At 42.7% G+C, this 26,074-nt stretch overlaps 1 protein-coding gene across 1 annotated transcript in view; it reads left to right on the top strand.

Annotated features, from left to right (window-relative positions):
- LOC138487325 (uncharacterized) overlaps positions 1 to 26,074 on the top strand; it is a 2,513,852-nt gene that overhangs the window by 1,504,324 nt on the left and 983,454 nt on the right. The window contains exons 67-68 of the mRNA XM_069613924.1: positions 10,678 to 11,234; positions 14,343 to 14,515. Coding sequence (XP_069470025.1) covers positions 10,678 to 11,234; positions 14,343 to 14,515 — 730 coding nt within the window. The remainder of the gene's footprint in view (positions 1 to 10,677; positions 11,235 to 14,342; positions 14,516 to 26,074) is intronic.

Below are 26,074 nucleotides of genomic sequence, written 5' to 3' on the forward strand. Positions count from 1 at the left end.
CAATCACCATTTACGAGCTAGTGTTAGAATATAATCTATTCTGGACGAGTTATTATTGCCATAATAGGTATTTTTCACCAGTTGGTCCAAGATAAATGTCCATTGCATGCTCTCTATTCTAGGTCAAACAATTTACGGGGGGTGTACATTGCCTGACTATGCAGTCTAGTCGGATACACAACCACTAAGTCCTCTATATCCCATGCAATATCCTGTTCTTTGCATGACCCATCCAGTTCTCTAGCTTGTTCGAATTGGAGATTAAAATCAACAGCCAATATATTGTGTATTCTCTTGGGATCTTGTAAAGACCAGTTACCAACACATTCTTGCATTAAATCTAGAACCTTTGGATTCGTTTTACTATTTGGCTTGTTGTAGATGTAAAACAAAAAAATCCAATGACCTGTTGTTGTGTGTATAACCAAGTGCTGTAAGTCAGTAGAGCCTCTACCCCATATCCCTATCCCCCAGTTCAGATCAGTGTCTACCAAAGTTAGGAGTCCGACACTAGGCCTCTGTAAGGTATCAAGTGTTCGACTCAGACATAGAGGCATATTAAGTGTTGGTTACAGACATTTATTCATCACAAAATAATAAGAGGGGTTTGGAGAAATCCTATATATCCCTAACCCTAATAGAGGGCTCTCTACCGCAAAAATAGTAACAAACGTCTGTATCAGAATGTTTAAACCAAACAGCGTCCTCCATCCTGTGTCCAAAACCTTAAACTTACCCTTACACAATAAACTCAATATAATGTGTAAAGGGAATTTCTGTAATCTATGCAGGTGTAGCTTTCTTCCAGAGTTCCAAACATAAAGTTCTAATGTGCCAAAAACAAAAGGGAATTAAAGTTCCACGAGAGGAAGGGCTCCTTCCTTCCCCTATGTTTCTTCTGGTCTTTCACTCTCTGTCGGGTACTTCCAGAAAAAAGGTCAAATAATGTTCCACTGTTTCAAAGGGCTCTCCCTTTGTTTCTCTTGCTTTATACAATATTTAACTTCACATTTTTAAGGGGACAACTTCTCCCTTGAGTTTATCCACTTATCATGCTTCCACAGTTTTAAGGAAAATAACTCTTTCTCTTCGTTCCTTCTGTTTTTCACCATCTAATATATTTCAGGGCAACTAAGCCTTCCCGTGTGACTCTTTTAAACACACAGTTTTCATGAATCTTCAGTTTGTCTCAATTAACCTTAAAGCAGTATTGTTCTTCCTTTTTCCTTTGACTGTTCCTCTTTTTACCCTTGGTGTACTCTGCTGCCAGGTTATTGCGACTTTATGACTGATCCTTAAAAGGGGTATGGGTCTTCTGTTTTGTATTCGCTCTTACTGTTCCACGGTTTCAGGTTTACTTCTCTTCTCACTCCTGTTATACTCTCCTACCAGGATATCATAGTTCGGTTTCTTGGGTGCGGGTCCCATACTTGCACAGTGCCTGTTTTTTTTCTCCTGCCAGGGCTTTATACCTTTTTATCGGTGTGAGTCCCAGACTCACTGTTTGCCTGGTTCACTATCCCACCAGGGCTTTTTCGTTCTCCACTTACTCTTTCTCTGATTCCAGAAATAATGCTTTTCCAGTAGTGTGCCACTGACCCTTTCTCAGCAAAGTTCTTATTGGTCTCAATTCCTTTTTTCAAATATTGGGTCACCAACCCTTTCCCAACATTCTTCGTATTTGTATCAGTTCCTCCAGTTGCTTTAATTGGGCGTTCTCGTGCTGATAATGATATGCCTCACTAGCTCTCAAGTGCTCCAATAACCCAATTGCTCTCTCAGGGCTTACTGGGTAGCTCTGGCATTCCTCGCATCCTTCCGTCTTCTTCTCCTTCAGTTCGCTGACTGGGGGTGCATCCCATTAGCCCTTTGGTTCCTGCTTTAGCTTCCTTTTTGCCTGGTGGCTCCAGCTGCCTTTAGCAATAAAGCGGCAAGATTCTCTTGGCTTGGTCTCTCTGCACGCTGTTCTCGTCAGCCTCTGTGCTGCCTTCTACAGTGTGCTCACCTCCCGCGTTCCAACTAGCATCCACACAAGCTGCGTTCCACGGCAGTCTCTGCCTCTCACTCTCCTTCTGTTCAGCTGTGTCAATTTTAAATGTCCCGGCATTGGTTAGCCTTTTCAAATGACTAGAACGTGTCATGGGCTTACCGCTTCCAGTGATCTTCCTTACTCAATCCCTCTTCCTTGTCTCAGTAATGTCAGGACAAAGCTATAGTAAGCTAATTGGTTAAGTTGACCCTTCTTAACAGAACTATGACTAGTATACCTTGGGAAAAGGACATCACATGAGTATATTGTTTTAGTTTCAGATTGTAATCATTCAGGCTTTCTATGGATGGATGGGTGCCTTTTCCTCTAGTTCACTATATAGGGTTCACTCATTTCAGAATGAAACATATTAGGAGTTTCAAAAGGGGAGGCAGAATTGTGATTAGAGCATGTGGGGGGGAAGGGTGTTGTAAGTGCAGCTGGTGAAAGGGGGATTCCATGCATCATCTGGTGATCCCCTTCAACCCCCATAAGGGTCATCTCACCTCCTGTAGCCCTCACCCAGATAGCTGCCCCCAGGGTCGGGATCAGACAGCTTCTACCTTTCCCTGACAATCTGGGGAGAGACTTTCCCAAGGTAAGGAATGATGATATCACCAGCTTCATCACATACCCTTCTCCTTAAGACTCTTATCTCTTTGTCCTTCAAGTGAAAATGATCTAAGAGTTTTACTCCTTCTGGCATTCTACTTTCTTTATGCTCTTGCAGGTCAAAAGATCAGCGACTTGTGTTGTGATTCCTCTTTTTAAGGAAATACGATAGGGTTTCTTCTACCTGTGGGTTGTATGGTTCTTTCAAGAAGGGAGGTCCATCCCTCTGGGTTCTGATTTTTATTTGGGTCACCTGTGAAACCCAAAGGTCAAACTGGGGTACGTCACTCCCTATAAATAATTGGGCCAGGAGATTGGGGACCACTGCCATTATAAGATTAAAGTTTTTCCCAAGATGGTGACAGGGATTTGTGATTGTCTGTGATTTTAAATATAGCCATGGACACAACTTATCTTTTCTCTTCCTATCCTCCTCCAACCCCAGGCAAGTAGGTCTGCTCTTATGGCGCATCCCTTACTCCCACTGTATAACTAGGCCCAGAAGGATTTTCCTGCTATGATAGCAGGCACTCTGTAGGTGATTTCGCTTCTGGTATATAAAAAGGCGTTTCTTCCCTTTTGGGAGATATCTCTCTGAGTTCTCTTCCAAATGTGCCCATGGCTCACTATGGTGGGCATAGAGGATATTTGTATAGGATGGTTCAGACGATGATTCCTTGTTTCGTTTATTCTGAATGGATGCTTTTAACAATGGTATGGTTGGGAAATTCATTTTATTTGAGGGATAACTCTTTGTGGGATGACCATATTCTCCACAAAAGTAACATAACTTGTCTCAGGTGGGAGATAAGTATAAAGAGGATGGTTTCTCCCCTTTTTGCGACTTTATCACTGATCCTTAAAACAGCTATGGGTCTACCCTTTTGTATTCGTTCTTACTGTTGCGCGGTTTCAGGTTTATGTCTTTTCTCACTACAGGTTTACTCTCCTGTTAGGATATCACAGTTCTGTTTCTTGGGTTCTAGACTCGCACAGTGCCTGGTTTACTCTCTTGCCAGGGCTTTATATCCTTTTATGGATGTGAGTCACAGACGCACTGTTTGCCAGGTTCACTATCCTGCCCAGTGCTTTTCCGTTCTCTGCTCACTCTTTCACTCATCCAAGAAATAATGCTTTTCCAGTATTGTGTCACCGACCCTTTCTGAGCAAAGTTCTTATTGGTATGAACTCCTCTTTTCAAATATTTTAGCACAGGTCTTATTTGTTTCAATGACCTTTTCCAAGCTTTGGCTAACCAGCCCTTTCTTCACACTCTTCATATTCATTTCAACCTCTCTCTCCAAGTCACTGAACCTTTCTTAACATTGTTCATATTTGTATCAGTTTCTCTAATTACATTAATTGGGCTATCTTGCGCTGACTGTGTTTGTTTCCCGTTAGCTGTTTGGCTTCGACTTTATCTTCCTTTGCTTCTGGCGGCTCCAGCTGCCTACAGCAATAAAGCCTTGGCTGGTCTCTCTGAATGCCGTTCTCATCAACCTCTCTGATGCCTTCCACAGTGTTCTCGCCTCGGACATTCCAACCAGCGTTCGCACAAGCTACGTTCTGCTGCAGTCTCTGCCTCTCACTCTCGTTCTGTTCGGCTGTGTCCATTTTAAATGTCCAGGCATTGGTTAGCCTTTTCCAATGACTAGATTGCGGTGTGGACTTACCGCTTCCAGTGATCTTCCTTCATCTCTCTTACTCGTCTCAGTACTGTCGGGAATAAAATACCGCCAGATTCATCACACCTCCTTCTCGGGCCCTTCTAAGCTGCTACATGAAGGACTGATATCCCTGCAAATCATCTTGCTCCATAGCCCACAGATGACCCTATAACCTTAAATTAAACTGCACCAGATATTATCCACACGATGCTTACCCACCCAGCAATGTTCCATAAAATAATTGTAATACCAAGGGGGCATCTATCAATTTCCTTTCCACCCACTTTTAATGATCAATCTACATCACCAAGTCCCTCCTTGATTTCATCAATGTTACCCCTAATTCCTTGCTGTTCCATTTTCAGCTCTCTTGGAATGTATCCCTATTGGGACTACATGTGGTGCATTCACAGTGGATACATTAGATGCATTTAATTTATCATTGTTGATAGGGAGGGGCATACAAGATGTACGAGTGATGCATGAGCCCTGCGGTGGATAAGTCATATAGTCTGTAGCTAAGAGCCCCTCCAACAACCACCTGTTGTTCAAAAAGATCTGGATGTAATCACCTGCCCTATTTGGCACACGTTTCTGAAACCAATACTCAATGTCATCTCTGATCACTGAGATGCACCCTTTCACGTGCCAAATCCAATGTATACATTTATTAACTAGAGATTCGTTGTTCTCAAAGCTACCAAAATCTAGACTATGTACATTATGCATCACAATGAAATTGTGCCCCTAATGGGTCCAATCCTCATTGTAGTATGGCAGGAACTCTCTATGCCTTATACATCTTTATGAACCTTAGACTCCATATTGTGGTAGTGTCTCCCATGTCTCTGGGGTGGATTTGTATTTGTATAATTGTTTATGGCCTTTCATATAGGCTTAGTTAAATGTGGGGGATCATTTACATGATTAGCCTCCCGAGTAACTCGATTCATATAATAGTTGTTATTCAGCTGCAATGGTGACTTTTTAAAGTAGTGGAAAAACAAGGGGGGGGGTCTGGGTGTCCCTCTGCCAGACATGAATCCTGGTTACGAGAGCTTTACTCAGATTCTTTAGCTCAATATTTTTCACAGAGGACAAATATCCAGGCAATTCTCCTCTGAACAAGAATACCAATAGCAACCCCAGACATGTGTTTCGGTCTGGTTGGACATCATCAGTACGGTGGAGCTGTGCCTCTCTAATAATAGTGATCCACGGGTCCACATCTGGATTCTCCTAGTGATTTAGGGTGAGACCCAAAGTTACTTAAATTATGAAACAAACATTTGCCAGGTTAAAAATGGGATAAGTTTGGGATCGAAATTACAAATTGTAACACTCACTTATTTTCTTTTACATATATTTTCTTAGAGAATAAGCCCCCAGAAACATGATATACTTTTTAATTTGGGCTCAAGCAAGGGTTAACGATGTAACTGCAGCAAAATACGTAGGTTCTTAATTCTGATGAATTCTGAGGTAGGGATATGTTTTAGTAGGAAATTAGAGAGCAGGACTGCAATGTGTAATCCAGATGAAACCTTTTAGGGGACCAACATGGTTTGATTGTGTCATTAAATTCTGATGTGGAATATGACCCAGATGGATACTGCAAATGCGTTTTGCAGATATCTGCCTCCGGGCTATTCACAGCAACAATCTTCCACAGCACATCTTTTCATTAGACGCACTTCTTGAAAAACCTCACTGGGCAGGGAGAGTCAGTTGTTTTCAGGAGGGTTTGAGCCATCCTCCTCCATTTAAGAATGTGAATTGGGTCTAGAAATGGATTGTTTTGCAAAAATCTATATATGATTGATTAAAACATATTATATTGGAAAACTAGTGTTCTCATCAATATGTATTTAGAAATTAAAGAGAAGGTCAAAATAAGAGGAGTGATAACTAAATAAGGGCAACTAGTAAAAAAAATAGAAGCAAAGTCATTCAAGGCACTGCACAGCGATATACTTTGCTGTATGTAAATTCCTTTAAATAGCTCCAAATAAGGCATCTTGAAGATAATTGTATTTATGAAGTTGGAGGACAGCCGGTTATTGATATTTGGTCATCAAAAAAAGAATTTGTTTGAATACGCACTTAATTTCCCATGTTTGCATGTTGTTTGCGTGTTGTGGTCCAGCTTGGAGGAGAAAGGCATACCAGCCAGGGTCAAAAGTAAAAGACTTTGGATGAAGGCACACAAGAGTTTAACGTATATTGTTCTTATTATGTTCACTGTTGGTTGCATAAAATAACCTCGACAACCTCTCTGAATTGTCTAAATTGCAATTGTCCAGTGGGGGAACGATTAAATGTTTGGGTATTAGAAAGGTAGTTTTTAGGAATCAAGTTTTGCAGTTATAAATTATTCTTTCCCCAAAATGTCCACTGCTGCGAAGACTAGTAGATGATTTCACCATCGAGATAATTCAGTTGGTAATTAATAGCTCCAAATAATGTTGTTTTGTAAAAATGACACTGAAAATGTAGGATAACTTTAGTTGTAATTGGATGCACCTACCACTAGAGCTTGGGGGTTGGAAATTAGAGGATTTCTGAGGTGATATCATCAGATGGTATGGAGAAATATTGTGGCAATAAAGAATATGAAATGTTGTACAAAATGCGGGAAAGGGAGATTGTGTTTGTTGCGGTATGTTATGAAAATAAGGTTTTAGTAAGTAGTTCTTCGCACTATATCGACAATCTCTCTCATACTCTCATCCCTTGCAGGGCAGTTCAGAATCACTAGTATTCTTTTACATTAAAAGTGGTAAGCTATGTTGTGTTTGAACACATTTCCTCAGGGAAAGCTATGTCAAGGGAGATTGTATGGGTGGTGCAAAACAAATAGTTGAAGGCTTAAGAGGCAGCTCTGTTGTATTATTGTGTACCTCTGTGCCACATTTACCCTGTAGAGCACCATACAAACTTAAAATAAGGTTTGTTGTGCAAGGATGTGGTGGAAAGATGGTGACAGATGGGCCTGTGTGTGGTGTAAGAGAAAGGTGGAATATGAGCATAGAGAAAAGGGATGGGCTAATGAGGGATACTCACTTTTAGCAAAAGGGATTTATTTTTAAATAGAATACAACTATTTAACAAAGAAATGTTTCTACAGTGTTACTGTTAAATACATTTTAAGAGTAAAATCATGATGTAATTTCAACAATGAAAATGCGCAGATGTAGACAATTGTATTTTATTTGACAAACTCTTTGCATTGAACCAATGGCAATCACTTGAAAACCACTGCAAACCATAGACACTCCACAACACCCAACAGGAAACTAAACCAATCGCACACAAATCACGCCACACACACTCATGAACCAAACACCACATAACATCTACCAACTTAAGACAAAACAGCACACATTGGCCGGTTTTCCCGACTGAAGCTACCAACAGCACATCAAAGCTCTTCTGTGTTTTCCCTCTCAATCTTACTAACTAAACCCTCCCAAGTCCCCTTCCCTTTCAGATCCACCAGATCACCTGGAGACTATGAAAAGGGCAGCAGTGCATGGTATAAATCATAATAAAATAACATAACATAACTTGATATCCAAACCAGCGTAGAACAACTCTTACCTCTATTTTTATTTCCATTCTTCATAGCCTTTTTTTATTGCTGTTACAGTTTCATTAATCAAAACCTTTCACAAGATTCCAACACTCGACACAACTATACACAGATCGAATAAAACATTCACATCTTTCTTAGAAACATGTCAATAACTAACATCACATCATTGTGCCATCCATACAGAAATCTGTACCAGATTAATTCCAACCATTTAAAATATGCATTTCATCTAACAGGTCTACTTGTACCTAAAATAAGCATTCCAGATTGTGCATCTGGCTCCCTAACTCTATTACTATCCAACAAAGTGACATGTGCTTCAATTTGGCCAAACTTAGATCACATTTTCATTCACCCTTAAAACTGCCAAAATGCCCTGCAGGAATGCAACAAGGGGGAACGTTAGACATAGCTGTTTAACATACATGCATCTAGCCCAGAATCCTGTATATACGAAATTTAAGAAAGGCTTGTGTCTCAATTCCCCTATGGCCTCACAGGCAATCACAGTTCGTTTTAGGATACCTTCCACATTCCTTTTGCATAATCTGTAAAATTGTTCAGTCTCATCTAAATTTCTTGTAGGGCCAACGGCTTCCAGTGAGTTCAACACATTAAGGCGAAATCTACAATACCAATTTTGATTAAGGGAACATGGCCATTTTTTTTTATTAGGCCAGAGGTGTGGTCATAAGAGAGGGATATTTTAGAAATGTTTGCTTAACCAGTTATACTTAGGCAAAACTAAACAATTTTCTGTCTCTTCCCATTGTTGCATTTTTCCTTTAACCACTTTATATTTCTCAAGATAAAAGACTGGTTCAAAATGTATAGCCTTCAAGTATCATTTAATTGTGCTCAAGAAGGATTTTAAGCCAAGCACGTTTTTTTATTGTGTCATCCTCCACAGCATACATTTGATTGATTTAAGGAAGTGCAACATATTTTGAACTATAAATCTAGCTTGTTCCATATCACAATGGACAACAGTGAACGCAATCCTACTTCGAATCATATTGTTAATGTTGACAAGTAGGGGGCAGTCTTAGTACAGCGCGCTAACTTCGACCCTCCAACACTATGAACCATTTCTAGTTTTGCGTATCAATCAATTCCAAACCATGCGATAATGCTAGCATCACTTTTACCTTATAGAACTCATTCATTGGCTGAATAGAAAATATTGCATGTTTCCTCAGACTGATCTTCATTTGAGCAATAAAAACATCCCCTTTACTATTATTATTATTATTATTATTATTATTATTATTATTATTATTATTATTATTATTATTATTATTATTATATAATTTTCTCTCCATCAACGATATCTGATTTTTGTTGGCTATTAAAAAAGCCTAAATAGATCAATTTATTAACTTCTTCAAGCATTTTTCTGTTTCTACTCCATTTATAACCATCACATTTCTTGTGTCTTTTAAAGTTATTAATGTTTGTTGTAATGATTAGTACACTAGACAAAGCTATTCAGGCTCCACTGCAAATGTATTGGGGTGGTATCCAACAGGAGCAATTCGTTGGTATTTGCAGGCCAACTATGTTAGGGTCTCTTTTAAATCTGAGATAAACAGCTGAAAGATACCATAGCAGTTTCTCTGATAAATCAGGCAATGGAAGTACACATAACCATCATATTTATTGGTGTCAAGTGGTTTTATAACTCTGTAATAGAATTCAGAGATGCTTGTTAGTGTGGTATCCTTTCCAAGAATACATAACTTTGCAACTTGATTGAGTGTTTTGTTATGCCCTGAATGCGTGCTTCTTAGTTTTCGGCTCTTATTTCGCACGTTAGGGCGACAATTATTGCACTGGAGCACAGGTAGGAGGAAGATATGATGTGACGCGATACACATAGCTTGTGGGTGTTGCTTAACTTTTTCCCACCAATTTACCACCTATGGCCATGTTGATCATGATGGTAATTCTTTCCCACTGCTTGCTCCTTCCTTCCAAAAACATAATCTTCTGGTATCTCTTTAAGCAAGCTCTATTACACAGTAACATCAAAATGTGTGCTGCATAATGCCTGTCACTGTTGTTTCTGAGCAATCTTCTGAACGTTGTCTTGAATGCAGCTGTCAATGAGCTTCTTGTGCAAATAAAGTCTTAACCCAGTTTGCCTTTAGACACTTGATTAAACAATATGTGCATCCTCACATCTGTTCCTTGCACTGGAGCCCCGTTAAAACAAGCATTGGCAAAGGTAACCGTGTTGGCTTCTGTGTAGGTATCAGATCGGTATTTGCCAGTCACTGACATCATATGTCTAGGTACTGGCACCATTTTCCAGATGTTGCCATTTTGTGGTATAATGTGTCAGGCATTTGCCAGGCACTACTATAATGTGCCTATCACATGCCAACACAAAAGCCCAAACTATTGGTTTGGCCAGCACTTATTCTCCTTCGAACTTGGGACATTGTCAACTGCTGCCTTAAATTTACATATTGCCATCAACCATCCGCTCGATGAATTTAGTGTACTTTACTGCTGTATGCTTTACAGGATTAGCTAATATGATGCCATTGTAATTAAAAATCTTTCCTTTTTCGATTCGTATTCAGAAAACAACAGTAGATTGCGATGGGAGGAATTCGTGATTGAGTTCATTAAGATTTAATTCTCATGTCACTAGAGTTTGTGGGGAGGGTTTCAGAGGAGATGACTGTGGCTATGGCCTTTTGCATCTGTTACTATAGAATCAACATTCTGTTAATCACGTTTTTTCATACATGTGTTTTTTATTTTAGAGAAAATCTAGTAGCACATGCTGACCACTACATACGACATTTGGAGATGTTCTCTAAGAAGGAAAAAGAAAATGTGTGCCACCTACTTGCCTCTATGCATCTGGCTATTGCACGCCACGACCAATGCCAGCAGGGACGAGGAGAATATGGGCACATCACCAATGCAACGTTTGAGACATTTGTCCAATGCTTTACAGATTTAATAAGGAAGAAGCACCATGAGATCACTGGAGTCCATGAGCTGTTGAAGAAAGTCCTCACTTACACAGAGAGTAAAATGAAATCTTATGCAACACTGGCAAGTGATCTTCAGCAGCAGATGGTGGCCCTCAATGAGCACAAGCAGGGCACATTGCAGATCCTGGTTCAGATTGCCCAGGATAAGGTGGTGGTCGAGCAGAAGATTCACAGTGTCCACCAGCACATGAAGAGAATCAAGGGCTTTCAGAAACTCCTCCCGGAGTACCAACTGGCCCACGAAAAGGCAGTGTACAAAGCTTCCGCCATTATATCAGACGTCAGAAGGCTGGTGAAGGATATGGACATCGGTGCATTAGGTACTATCTATTTCATGTTTCTGTAGATGTGCACTAATAAGGAACCACATTCCATTTCTCGAATGCATATGGAAAATACTCGAAATGGAGCACTGGCATCCTCACATCCAGCAGGCATTTAGGCCCTTTGGACACTAATCACCAGGATGGTCAAACATCCTGATGGCTGGTAGGACGCAACTTACTATGCCACGTGCCTCCCCCGCTCCACTTCCGGCCACTTCCCTGTTGCAGTCTTGTCTTACTGTGTTCTCCACTTCCTCACATCTTGCGCCATCCAGGGCTCCTTCCTGCGTTCTTATTGTCCTGCCAAGAAATAGTGGTATATGGAAGTCTGTTCCCAATACTTCTAACCCCTGTTGGCTCATTTCAGGATTAACCTTTAGTGTCCTGCCTGTGGCCAGATGTTAATAACATTTTAGCCCCATCCATATAGGAATAAAAGACAGTTATGAACTCTTAGCCCTCCTTATGCGCCCCGCTTTGACTCTGGCACATAAGTTGGACTGCCAGGCACATAAAACTGCCTGTGTTGCTAGCAGGGCCAGGCTGTAGCACTAAACTACTACCTGAAATGAAATGCACTGTGCATTCCAGTAAATCAGCTACTTAGAATGTGGGGGGGCGGGGTTATACCTCCCGCTATTTGCCCTCAATTTCTAAAGAAGTTAAAGACTTTTTACATCTTTTTTTCCAGGGGTTGTGATAGTAAGAGCTGCGTGCCCCTGGCAGAGCACTTCTCCTCCCAATAAAAGGCACCGATCTCAGAGTTCTGTCAGCCAAAACCCTCCTCAGCATGAGCCCCTCTGCACTGGGGCAGTGGCTGTGATTTCTAGAGGACCGAGTGTCGATGTTATGGTGGGAATTTAAAGGTTAAGCATAGCACCCATGGTGCATTCAGGGCACAGTAAAAGGGCATTTCGCTGGTGTGTCAATTTGCTGTTGATATTAGAATCAATTGTTAACTACTGCATGGTTTGATTGGCCTGGAACAAGGTTGGTCTGTTGCTGGTATACAATGATTGTAGCCTATTTACAGTATTCCCACTCTTTGTAGACTTTTCTTTTTGTGAGATTAACCTTAACTCTTGATTAGTGTGTTGTGGCAAGAGTGTTTTTGAGAATATGGCTGGGTAATTTGAAGGCCATTTTAGAGTCCATTTAGGACTAGCAAAAAGTACCCCTAATCCGCATGGGTTCTGTAGACAGACATGGTAACACTCTCATCAATTGTTGAAAATCAATAACTTAGAGCAGACGTGGAGGGGAGGCGAGAGTTGGCGTGCTGCAGGATGCTGGGACCTTTTGTGCACTCCCTCCACCTGTCGCCTCACCCTGGCACGGAGCATTGTGTTGTGCAAATATCTCAGAAGCAGTGCATCCTAGGGCCTTGAAAAGTGTTTTTTTAGCTTTGTTTCTCATGTCGATACGCTTAAAATGAACTTTGTCTGGGCCTTTTAAGACCACATTGATGTGTCGCTGATTTCAGGCAACTGTCTCATGTATAAGGGGTTGAAATCCAGGGAAACACGTTGGGTGTTCAAATATGCAAAATGTGGTGCAGATTGTTGGAACCGTGTGGTGTTGTATAAGGAACAAACTAACATATTTTCTGTGTTATATATAGGGAAATATGTGGTTGTCTGCTAGCTGTGGGTCTGTTCATAACTAAGTGATGGTCTTTTGATAGCTAGATGAGAGCCTGTTGGCGGCTATGCAAATCTCGCCCCACTGAACCTCTGCAGAAAGCGCCTTGCACTTTGCCTCTCTCTTCCCCTCCTAAAAGATATAGAATGTGTTGTCTAGTGCATGCACTAACGAATGATAGGCTAAGAGATGGACGTGGCTGGCACTCCCTTTAATTTCTTGCACTGATATTGCAATCGAATGCCAGATAGGTAGATCTCACAGGGTAATTGCTCACCTCTCACATGGGACAAGCCTGCACTTCCAAAGTGCGTATCTCTGGCCGACTCAGCTCATTCTTCCGAAATTGAACAATTAAGTACCATTAAACTGGGGGACAATAACAGGTATTACTGCAGAGCTTAGAAGCGGGTGGAGTAATCGAGGAAGCACTGTATGAAAACCCAATAATATAATTGTATTTTTCTTGTGAATTTTTCACAAGGGCTGTTCAGTAGGATGTGGAAGCCCTGGCCCAGTAATCTTTTTTGCCTGGGCTCCCACCATTGAATCAGGATTTTTCTGATTGTGTGTTGTAGGGCCAGAAAGCGTTTGTCAGCTCATAGTAGAAATAAGAGTGGTTGGACAGTGCAAGGTTCGTATTGCTGATTGGCTATTCAAATCCAGATTAACTTCCAGGGCAGTATGACAGAACCATTGCCCTAGTGCAATAAACATATTTCCCTTCTGCAAAAATGCATTGAAAGCACATTTGTTGCAGTCCTGGCACTAGTGTCAAATTTGCGCATGTGCAAAAATGCATTGAAAGAATAGGTTTTTGCACTAGGGCAATTTTTGCCCTTCTTCCAATTGTACCTGCACCACTGCAAAGTGTCACTAATATGGCCTCTAATGTATTGTTAACTTTATGAAACATCCTTAAGTTCTATGTTGGTGCTATTATAAAAAATAAAAAAATAAAAAATCCAATGTGGACCTTTAGGAAGCGAACTTTCTCCCTTTAGATACTTGTTTTTAGGGAAAGAGAACCTCCTATTCACAGTATCATTGTGCACTGCTTTTTACCACTGCATTGCCACTGTGTTAAGAATGACTTCCGCTGTTTCTAGTCCACTGGAGTCTACACTTGGCTCCCAGTCAGAAATGTTCCATGCAAAGATGCTTAGAATTGCAAATGTTTCATCAAGATGAATATGAAATGACTGGTGACACTTTTGGAAGCGGCATGCGCCTGGCTGTCATGATGTCAGTTTAAAATAATGGGAGCACAATAACATTTCCTGAAATTTGGACCAGTTACATTATGTGTGTCTATGTACTAATTAGTAATGTTTCCTCATTAAGATTGTCATCAGCAGTGTTGCAGTATGTTAAGTACAACATTGCAGTAGTACAATTGTGTCAGCAGAGAATAGAAAGAGGTTTAATTGAGGTCCCTGTCTCATTTTCTTTATTTTTTAGGAGAGCTCAGAGTTATGCAGAAACCCGATGTGGATACGGAGGAGCTGATGGCCTCGATCATTATAATTCTGAAATCCCCAAACACGGATCTGACCTGGTCGAAAGGTGCCAAGAGACAGATGGCCAACATTGACCGCTTCCTGAATGAGCTCAGCAGCTTTGACAAAATACAGGTAGGGACATTTCAAGATTCCGACATCCCATGATGGGCTCTGCGATAGAGCAGATCATTGATAACAATTACATGACAGCTTCCTTTATAGACCTTGGCATAGGGCACCCCATTTTGTCCATCTCAGTGTGGGTCTTGCTGTCCCTCAGACAATGGGAACTTGCACTCATGGTGCAGACAGTAAATGGTGGTCTGATAGGCACTGCGTGGATTTTCAGTCTGCTGTTGTTTGTCATGTAATCTTGGCTCAAGGCTCCCTGCTCCACCCACCATTGTAAATATACCTCTGCTGCTCTCTCTCAGTCATGCCTCAAATGAGGCAAGCTATGACACAAAAAGATGGAAATCCTCTGTGCAGTCAAGTTTATCCAAGTGGACCAGGTCTCCTGCACTTTGCACACTAAAACTCCCCAACAGACCATGCCACAGTGCCATGGCACTACTTAGCTGCACATACATTGCAAACTAGCAACTGACATAGCCAACCACACACCACTCCACAGCCATCCACATTGCATCCCGCAGCTTCAATCTGCTGACAGATAATGCGAAGGGATAGGGCACTATATTGTTGCAAGGTTATGCATTCCCTCAGGTATTACCCAAATTGACCTTTTACAATTGACCTTTTGCACAATTGACCTAATTATAGTGGTCCTAATTGACCTTCTGCACAATTGACCTTTATATTATTTTAGTTATTTTATATATGTATTGGGTTGGTTTTGGATTTGAAATAATATAAGGCGATTGGGTGGGGAGTTGCAGGGGGTTTTGGATTGGATGGGAGGTTGCAGGGGATTTCCCCCCCACATATATGTCATAATTGACCTTCTAAATTAGGTCAATTCTCCCGAGGTCAATTCTCCTGCGGTCAATGGTGAAAAGGTCAATTAGTATACAACCCATGGCTTCTTAATGCATGTGTAATCCAAACATGCAATTGTTAAAATGCATAGCAATCTGCAATTCTTTTGTTATCCAGTGTTTTATTTCTCTGGCATACCCCTTATGATGCCGGCTATTCCACCAAAGATGTACCTGTATCGATGCATGCAAGGGCAGGAGGTACAATTGTACAATTGCACATCGGGCAGCCTATTATTGACACCAAAACTCATGAGCATGACTAACCGTCCCACCACACCACCTCCGAATGGGCCACAGCATTACTAGACCACATATGAGTCCAGTACTTTCAGCTTACATTGCCAACAAACACCACTCTACGTTGATGCACGCGGGACCCCACATTTTTAAATTGCTGGTGGATACCAGTAAACATGAAGCCACTGTATTTACAGCTTTGTCTCCCAACTCCTCAGGTAGTATCCTAGTGATGCAAGCTCACAATTATTTGAATACAAATCCATGTTCAATCCATGTATCATCTGTCATTAGTCAGCTCTCAGAAATTGTAATCTTTATTTTGGTTGATATTGAGAATATTTTGTTTAGGAAATATGCTGCTCACTCCTACTTGGCTTTCAAATCTCCCTCTAAGTCCCCATTCCATTTATATCTCACATTACGAGACCTGGGATTCTCAGAAGGAAGAGCTTGCGGTACATAAATGTGACAACCTTTGCATTGTCTACTCAAGAGATCATAAACACCAGTGTAGGCGTCTCATTACACACATTCTTCACTCTGTAACAATTAAGCCTCGGGCAGGCCTGTAGACCAGTGCATTCCCTAACCCTGTATTAACTTATAGATCTGCAGTTATCTGTCCTCTGAGCCCCCCCATTTTATTGGCCAAGACTTTACTCTTAAACCTATTATATTGTGAAAGTAGTTACTATGAGTAACTCTGGAAAACTCTATTCCTGACATACAGAGTTTTTTGTGGGGATCTGTGTCGGTACAGCCTCTTCTGTTTGCGACCTTGGATTAAGTATTAAGGCTTTTCAGCCGTGTCGCATCTGTGTGGCAAGTGTTGGAGGAACCAATCCCCTACCTCCTTGGTTAGACAACAAATCAGGATGTTCTGCCACTCAAAGATTGCGCCACACATAAGTTCTTTCAAAAACAAAAAACCCCTTTATTCCTAGTTTACACGTGTTTCGGCTACTCAATAGCCTTTCTCAAAACTAATAGGGCATTAGCAAATGACCAATCATATTCTGTGTGCATTATTGTTTGGGCACATTCATATGTTAAACCACACAGAAGAACAAAAAGAATGGAGGGTTTGAAATTTCAAAAATATTTCACATAATTTGAGGAGTAAACAATAAAATCACACGATTTCTACCCAAAAAAACATCAATGGTGGTAATAAACATAAGACAAAACAAGAGAAAATAAAATAAAATAAAAAACAGAGAAATAAAGAAAAGATTTTAGCATGATTATTCTTGATTTGTCCCTCTTTCACATTAATTGTTTCTAGTTCAAAACTGTTTATTTACTTCCTAGTCCTCCTTAGTTTTCAGGATTCCATGGCACATTTCCACATTATCAAAGAAACATTACACTAGAAGACTTTCATTTAGACGATTTCATCATCACATATATATTTTTAAGTGATGTTTGAGTGATGTTTGGGTGTTGGTTCTGAATTTAATATCTTATTATTTACATAAGATTCCTTAATGTTAAACTATTCAGGAAGTAACTAATTTCCCAAGCAAAGATGGAGGGTCCAATTCACAACAGTGATTGGAGGAAAAGTGCTGTGAGGTAGTTTGGAACTTTCACCAAGATTCTAAACAGCCTTTCATTCCAGTTCCCTTAGAGGAAGGTTGCAGTTGATTGAACTCAGAAGAAATTTGGCTTTATAATTATAGTAACCTTTGTGAAGAAAAGACTATAGAGAATATAAAATATCTTTCAAGAAGAAGTCATCTGATGTAAAAGAAAAGTCAAGTACAGAAGAAGCAAGCTAAGTAGTTGTGAAGAAATACTCAATTGTATTTTGATCTAAGAATATTAATTATCTACAGTTTTCAAGTCAAAAGTATTTTTGAAAAGTTTTAAAGATAGTTAATTTCTACAAGTATAAACAAACTTTCATGTGCTTATCTCGTTCGTATATTTTTAGTGAAAAACGCTTGTTTCATTTGTTTAGCGGCTGCTAACTGTGAATTTAATTCGAGTTTTTACATATTTAGTATTTTCTAATATATATATATTTCTGAGGCTTGTGGAATCTGCTTAGATCACATGCTGTGCATAGGCCGACATCTAGTGGAAGCTGCGGAGTATTACAGTTTGTTTTTCGAAACTCGAAAATGGGCGTCGACACAGGCGTGCCAGTAATACTATCTCTAGTGTGACGTCCACTGTACCCAAGATCCCTCACGCGTCTAGGATCCTCAGATTGTTTTTTTCCGCCATACTGGTCGGAAGCATCTTGCGGAGTCCCCTGGCCTTAGCCATACTTTTGCTAATAATTGAAAATTATAATTCTTATTGACATCCTTCCCCACCCCAACGTCGACCCTCAACACTCGACGACGGCTGGAGAAGACATCGGCCGTCGGCTGCCGCACGACGGATCTGGGCTTCGGAAGGCCGCTTGCCTCGGCCCGGGCCTGGTAGGCCGCTGGCCTCGGCCCTGCAAGTAGGGAGAGTGGGGGGTGGTACATACTCTTCACTCTTGGTAGATAAGTACACCTTATCTTATATATTTCATACACTTACCAGCCCGCTGCCTTTAGGTGCATATGGAGGGTACCCCTTTCCAATTCTGCCCCAAGTGCAACCGCAAATACCCTTGGGTCGACAGGCACGCCACGTGCAATCTCTGCTTGCCGAGGGACCACCCCGAAGCGAACTGCAGAGCGTGTAGTAGGTTTAAACCTAGGACACTTAAGGACCGTTCGACTAAGCGTTGGGCCCACCACGCCAGGCAGGCGGCCATGGCAGCGGAGGGCGCCTTCAGCGATGGCAGCGACGCCGTACTTTCGGACGGCGAGGGCATTACGGCGTCGAAAGACAGCCGAGCGCAGGTCCCCGACCTCGGAAGGTCGTCCGGCAGGGCGGCTATGGGGAAGACCCCCGGCGACGCAAGCGCTACACACCCTACACACACTAAGCACACTAAGTCCAACCGAACATCGACGACGTCGACTTCTCGGAAAGAGGCACAGATAGAACGGTCCGACTCGGTGTCCTCTGGGCGCTCTCGATCGAGATCGCCTCATGACTCAAGGCAATCATCCACTCTTGCCAAGAGTGCCTCGCTCCCTAGACTAACGGAAGTTCGATCGTCGGAGGACGAAGACGACTTCCACCCCCAGGCCGCGCTCCAAGAGACGGAGCCCGTAGTTAACACCAGCGAGGCCCCACGCTCGAAAAACACAGATACCTCTCCCAATCCTCGACGCCAGGCGTCGAAAGTCTCCGGGGCCTCCAAAGGACAGGTAAAACATTTTTCCACGCACGGGGAGGGGGGTAAACAGCGGAAAGCACATTCTTCCACTCCTGTACGACCATCCTTCCCCCCTAAGCAAACAGATAAATACAAGTCTACTGAGAGATCAACATCCAGCAAGGGTACCCTTGATAAGTCCCCTAAATTGCCTACTAAAGTCATACCCTGTTCCAAAGAATGGTCCACTGAGGACATAGACAGGGTCATGTCAAGGATGTCTTCCTTGGCTGATTTCTACGACAAGAATCCAGAGCATTTCCTCTCGTATGACCCTCAGGGGGCCACACCCTCAGGCTCCACTGATCCTATCCCCCTAAGTAAAAAGGCCCGGTTCGAAAGACCTGAACCCTTCGAGGTGCAGCCTTACTCTACTCCATTCCCTGAGGGGGACCAGGAGTTTGGAATTATGGAGGAACAAGCCGGGACGGAATACTATGCGGATGATGAGGATCAGGAGGAGGGAGAAGATGAGCAGGAAATTTACAGAGTAGATTCCCCGGTAGAGAATGAAGCCCCAGTTACCGACTCGCCAGTCGATAACCAGCCCCTCCTTAATGAGGTTCTCGCTCGCGCGGCTGAACATTTTCACATCGACACCCACGGTGTACAGGAGGAAAGGGACTTCGCAGAAGAGTTGGTGGGAGAGAGGAGGCCGGTCGCTCAGACATCCCTATCCTTAAATCCATCCAACGAAGAATAGATCCGTCCCTGGTGAACCCAAACCTCACCAGAGCAGTCAACCCCAGGGTCGAAAAGCTGTTCCGGGCAGCCCAGTCTGACCCTCTCTATATAAGAGGACATCTTAAACCAGACTCCCTAGTTGTTACCAACACTCGGAAGAGGGCTGGAACACCCTTATCTTCATCAGAAGCTCCTCCCGACAAGGAGAGCAAGAAACTTTACGGGTTTGGCAGGAAGGTAGCCTCAACGTCCGCCTACCAAGCAAGGATTGCTAACTCCACCACCCTGTTGGCCAGCTACAACTGCCATCAATGGGAAGAGGTCGCGGCGCTCATAGCCTCTGCTCCTGAACCGTTAAAGGGCCAATTGGCTCGGATCTCGGCAGAAGGGAGAGCCGTGTCTGGTTGCATATTAAAAGCAACTTTCGACGCCGCGGACAACGCAGGAAGATTGATAGCAGAAGGTACTGTTATCAAAAGACATGCGTGGTTACGGCAGTCGGGGTTCAAAACAGAAACGCAGGCTTCATTAATAGACAAGCCGGTGGAACCCGATCTATTGTTTGGGAAAGCGGTCGAAGACGCACTTAAAAACGCCAAGGACGAATACGAGACACTGAAATCCCTTGGCCAACTAACCAACAAACCCCCGAACCAGAGGGGGAATAGTAATTTTCGTCGCCCACGCGGCCAAAATTCTCAAAGAGGCAACTATGCCCAGGTACAGGGTACACAGTGGAACAACAGCCAGCAGTCTACCCAAAGTTACGGCAGGGGTAACAAGAGAGGGCGTGGAAGAGGCAGAGGCAGCCCCAACAAGGGAGGTGGCACGCCCCCACCAAAGCAGTGACGCTCAGTTCAGGGTCCCTTCTCATGCAACCCCAGTAGGGGGACGCATTTCCAACTTCACCCAGGCTTGGGAAGGGATCACCTCAGACAGATGGGTGCTGTCAACAGTGTCCACAGGATATTGTATAGAATTACTGCAGCGTCCCCGGAACCATCCTCCACGACAAAGAGTACACTCTTTAGAACATCAGAAGATCCTCCTCGAGGAGATTGCCATTCTGCTCGAAAAGGACGCGATAGAACTCGTCCCAGGACACCAGGTAAACAAGGGTATCTATTCAACTTACTTCCTTGTGCCAAAGAAAGATTTGACAATGCGCCCAGTACTGGACTTACGGCCTGCCAACAAGTATGTCAAGCCCCAAAAATTCCGTATGACCACGCTACAAGAGGTAATCCCCCTCCTAAAAAAGGGGGATTACATGGCAACCTTGGATATGAAAGATGCTTATTTTCATATTTCCATGCTCCCGGCGCACAGAAAGTACTTGCGCTTCAAGGTGGACAGTCGCCACTACCAATTCAAGGTACTGCCCTTCGGGATAGCTTCAGCACCCAGGGTATTCACCAAGGTACTGGTGGTGGCAGCTGCACACCTACGCAGGGAGGCAATCCCAGTGTACCCTTATCTGGACGACTGGCTCATAACGGGGGCAACCCCAGGAATTTGCAGGACAAACATTCAAAGGACTATCGACCTCCTCCACGAATTAGGCTTCTCAATCAACGAGAAGAAGTCAAGCCTAGTGCCAAGCACCTCAAAACAGTTCCTGGGAGCAATCCTAGATACTCAGAAAGGGTTGACCTTCCCTTCGGAAGAAAGAATTCGGAATATACTACTGCAAATTCCACATTATCAGTCCGGTCAACAAATAACGGTACGCAAAGCAATGCGGTTACTGGGCATGATGGCGTCATGCATTTACCTGGTCCCCCACGCGCGACTGCGCATGCGTCCTATGCAGGAATGGTTGGCGAAACAGTGGTCTCAGGCAAGTGGTCAGTGGGACGATCTAGTGGTCGTTTCGCCAACACTTGTACAGAGCCTACACTGGTGGACAAGAGAGAATCTCGCAAGGGGAAATCCCTTTTACGATCCCGAAGTGCAGGCAGTCGTGACTACAGATGCATGCCTGACTGGGTGGGGAGCTCACCATCTCCACCACACAGCTCAGGGTCTCTGGTCTCACTCAGTAGCCAAGAACCACATCAACCTCTAGAGCTTCTGGCAGTATTGAGAGCGCTTTGGGCGTTCGAGCCCCATCTAATAAACTTGTCGGTGCAGATCCGGACGGGCAGCACGACTGCCATGTTCTATCTGAACAAGCAAGGAGGGACTCGTTCGCCAAATCTGTCCAAGCTTGCCCAGAAAATCTGGATATGGGCACTCAGACGGAACATCTTCCTGTCATCGCAACATGTTCCAGGGGAGCTCAATTCCCTAGCGGATGCCCTAAGCAGAGACTCCCTCCCAGAAGAACACGAATGGGTCCTTCACAGAGAGATCGTAGAAGATCTCTTCTCTCAGTGGGGTTTCCCCACTATAGACTTATTCGCCACAAGCGAAAACAAACAATGCCCAGGATTTGCATCCAGGTTCCCCCAGCCAGACTCCCAAGGGAACGCCCTGTGGATGAACTGGTCAGGGATGTTTGCGTACGCTTTTCCACCAACTCCTCTTATCAGGAAGGTAGTGTACAAGATGAACAAGGAATCGATGACGCTCATCCTAGTTGCTCCCATGTGGGCGAGACAACCATGGTTTCCACACCTACGCAGGATGGCGGTGTGCGAGCCCATCAAACTCCCAGCCTGGTACAACCTACTGTCCCAGCAACAAGGTCAAACAGTGCACCAGCAACCCAATTCAATGAACCTGGCAGCATGGCTCCTGAGGTCATAGAGTTTGGACATCTCAATTTACCACAGAGGTGTATGGACATCCTAAAAGAATCCAGGAAACCAAACACAAGGCACTGTTACTTTGACAAATGGAAGAGATTTGTTATTTGGTGCCAGAATAAACAAATCAACCCGGTTGATTGCACTCTTTCCAACATTGTGACATACATGCTCCACCTGCTGGATGCAGGATTGGTTTTTAACTCTCTGAAAGTACACCTGGCTGCCCTCTCGGCTTACACCACATCCCATAACAAGGTGTCGTGGTGGAAAGTACCAGTAGTTAAAGCCTTCATGGAAGGAGTAAAGAGACTTCACCCTCCTATTTCTAACCCACCGCCAGGATGGGACCTTAATGTGGTGCTAGCTAAGCTCATGGGGCCCCCTTTCGAACCCATGCATAAAAGTAGTCTCAAACACCTGACTTATAAAACTGCCTTCTTAGTAGCCATTACCTCTATAAGAAGGGTCAGTGAAATTCAGGCTCTGTCAGTGCAGGATCCTTTCTTTACTATCCACAAAGACAAACTGGTTTTACGCACACACCCTAGGTTCTCACCTAAATTTATATCTAAATTCCATGTAAACCAGTCCATCGAGCTTCCGGCTTTCTTCCAGAACCCGCAAAGCTCGGCTGAGGTGAAACTACACACCCTAGATGTGCGTAGGGCGGTCCTCTACTATGTAAACAAAACCAGACCGCTAAGGAAAACAGATCAACTGTTTGTCTCCGTAGCTACAGGCAGAGAGGGAGATCGCGTCTCTAAAGGCGCTATCTCGAAGTGGATTATCAACCTTATACAGCTGTGTTACTCTCTTTCTGAAAAAACTCTGCCTTTTACGCCAAAAGCCCACTCTACTAGAGGCATTGGGGCCACTCTGGCTTTCATTGCAAATGTTCCCCTCGACACCATTTGCAAAGCAGCTACTTGGAGCTCTATTCACACTTTTACTCAGCATTACTGCATTGACACTCATTCCAAGACAGATACACAAGTGGGACAAGCGGTTCTGAGACACCTGTTTGCTCATGACTCTTCTCACATCCCACCTCCTTCTTCTGGTACTGCTCGCTAATCTATGCACAGCATGTGATCTAAGCAGATTCCACAAGCCTCAGAAGGGATACATTACTCACCGTAATCGTATTTCTGATGCTTGTATCTGCTTAGATTCACATGCGACCCACCCTTCCTCCCCTCCGAGAGAAGGCGCATGATTGCTGGTAGTCTTACCTTTCTGTCTATCTGCTTGGATTATCTGTACTCACGCTACTCCTCATGCTTCCTCATGTCAGAAAAAATACAATCTGAGGATCCTAGACGCGTGAGGGATCTTGGGTACAGTGGACGTCACACTAGGGATAGTATTACTGGCACGCCTGTGTCGACGCCCATTTTCGAGTTTCGAAAAACAAACTGTAATACTCCGCAGCTTCCACTAGATGTCGGCCTATGCACAGCATGTGAATCTAAGCAGATACAAGCATCAGAAATACGATTACGGTGAGTAATGTATCCCATATAAATTGTGCAAGTTTATTTAGTCCTTGTTTATCTTTAATTTCGTTCGCGTTTAACATTACTAACTTCCATTTATTTTTGTTGACTAAAACTTGCATGCGCGTGCCGTGCCGTGCAAGTACATGTTATTATTTATATAAACATTAGAGATTAGGACCTATGGTTGCGTCCTATAGTTAGTTATTTACTTCCTGGTTAGGCGTGTACTTGTCGTTGCCTGGACGTTCACGTATTGTGTATCTGCGTATCGTAGTGCCGGCGGTTTTCGGTCGCTTCAGGGTTTTCATTTCATCTTAGAGCGCGGTTCCTTGTGTGGCGCGCGATCTTCAAATCAGCGCGGAACTTCATTGAATGGACTTCCTCATCTACAGAAAAAAGACGTATGTTGTTTGCTTTTTGGTATCCGCGGTTCGATGTGCGTCGCGTATTCTTCATTGTAGCGTGGATCTTCGTTGCGTGATCGTAACGTTTTTTGCCATTTAGCATTGTATCAACTATTCTACAGTTAAATAGACTCTAACAGTTGAATCATCTTCTCAAGAGGAAGTACGAAGAAACTTTTCTAAGGAATATTGGCAGCAATTCAATTTGAACAAAGTACAATATAGACTCAATTTTTTATTTATTTATCTCTTTTGAAATTGAACTAAAATTCAGTCAAGTTAAAATATATCTACATATTTTTGAGCAAAGAGTCAAGAGTTCAAGAAGTTATTATTCTAAGAAGTAATAATAGCTAAAGAAGATGTCAAGCTAATAATTTACGCCTATCAGCAATCAAGCATAGGCTTCAGGTATTTGTTAAACTCTAAAATAAATGTAAAACATTAAAGTAGAACTTAGCATTCAGAGCAGAGTAATATTAATGGTGTAAACTTGTGTTTAGATCTTCACAGACATTGACAATCATCTATCCTGTAATCCAGTTCCAGAGGGTTAATCGGTATTCGAGTAGTCGTGTCTTCAACATTGAAAACCAGTGAAGATCTGATTTGTTTTGTTCTCCATTCCCCTTTCCCCTTGGGTATGCCAGTTTGGTAATTTTATTCTTTATTGAGATTGCTGAGCAGGCATATTTGGGGGGTCTGGTGGGCCAGCATCACTCCTGCAAGAAGATTCAAGACTGGACTCTGACAGAATGAAAGGACCACGTATTTAAATCTTGCCTGAGTGATGATGGACCCAGAGGCAGAGCTGAGTTTGGGGTCCATAGGAAAAATATTAATGGAGATTAAAGAGGATTTGAAATTAGCAAAACAAGAGACAATAACTTTAGGAGTGCGAATGGAAGAATTAAATAGTTATGTGTATCAATCTGAGACTCCAGGAACTTCTAAGGCAAAGACATTATTTGAACAAGAACCACCAGTTTTATATGCTGAGTTGGAAGTTAAATGGCCAACACATGAGGCAGAAGAAAAACGAGATAAGAAGGATATACAGTTAACTCCAGGAATATCTTCAGTGTCAACTCCATTAGCGCCACCAGAAAGATTTAGCGGAGACCATAGAAAACTAAAAACATTTTTAATGCAGTGTGAATTACACTATTTGTGTAGGCCTGAAGCATTTCCTATAGGAACGGCAAAGGTGGCCTTTTTGATTTCTTATCTTACAGGAGAGGCATCAGCATGGACTGTTCCATTTGTTGAAAGAGGTGCAAGAGAACTAAGAAATTGGGATCAATTTAAAAATGAATTCCGTAAAATGTTTGACAAAAGAACTTCATCTTTAAGTGTAGATGGAGAACTATTAGAGTTACGTCAAGGAAATAGAGAGTTAGTAGCCTATACTACACACTTTAGATCACTGGTTCACGAGAGTGAGTGGCCTGAAGAAAAAAGAGCTTCAATATTTTACAGAGGATTAAGAGAAGAGTTAAAAGATGCACTAGCTACAATAGTAGAGAAACCCACAGTTTGTGAAGATTTAATTTCTTTAGTGATTCAATTAGATTTGAGATTATTAGAAAGAAGATCAGAAAAGAGGAGATATTTTTTTGTTACTGGACCCATTTTATTACACCCTGATGTTGAACAACCTTTTTTCTTGGAAGCTCATGCTTCAGATTGTGCTATGGGTGCTGTATTGTCACAACGTCATCGTGTTACGGGGCAGCTTCATCCGGTAGCTTTCTTTTCTAAAAGATTCTCACCTGCTGAAAGAAACTATACGATTTCTGATCGTGAATTGTTAGCAACCAAGGCAGCTTTTGTTGAATGGAG

Source organism: Ambystoma mexicanum, chromosome 9 (assembly GCF_040938575.1).
Source record: "Ambystoma mexicanum isolate Mex_15411 chromosome 9, UKY_AmexF1_1, whole genome shotgun sequence".
Classification (NCBI taxonomy): Eukaryota; Metazoa; Chordata; class Amphibia; order Caudata; family Ambystomatidae; genus Ambystoma; species Ambystoma mexicanum.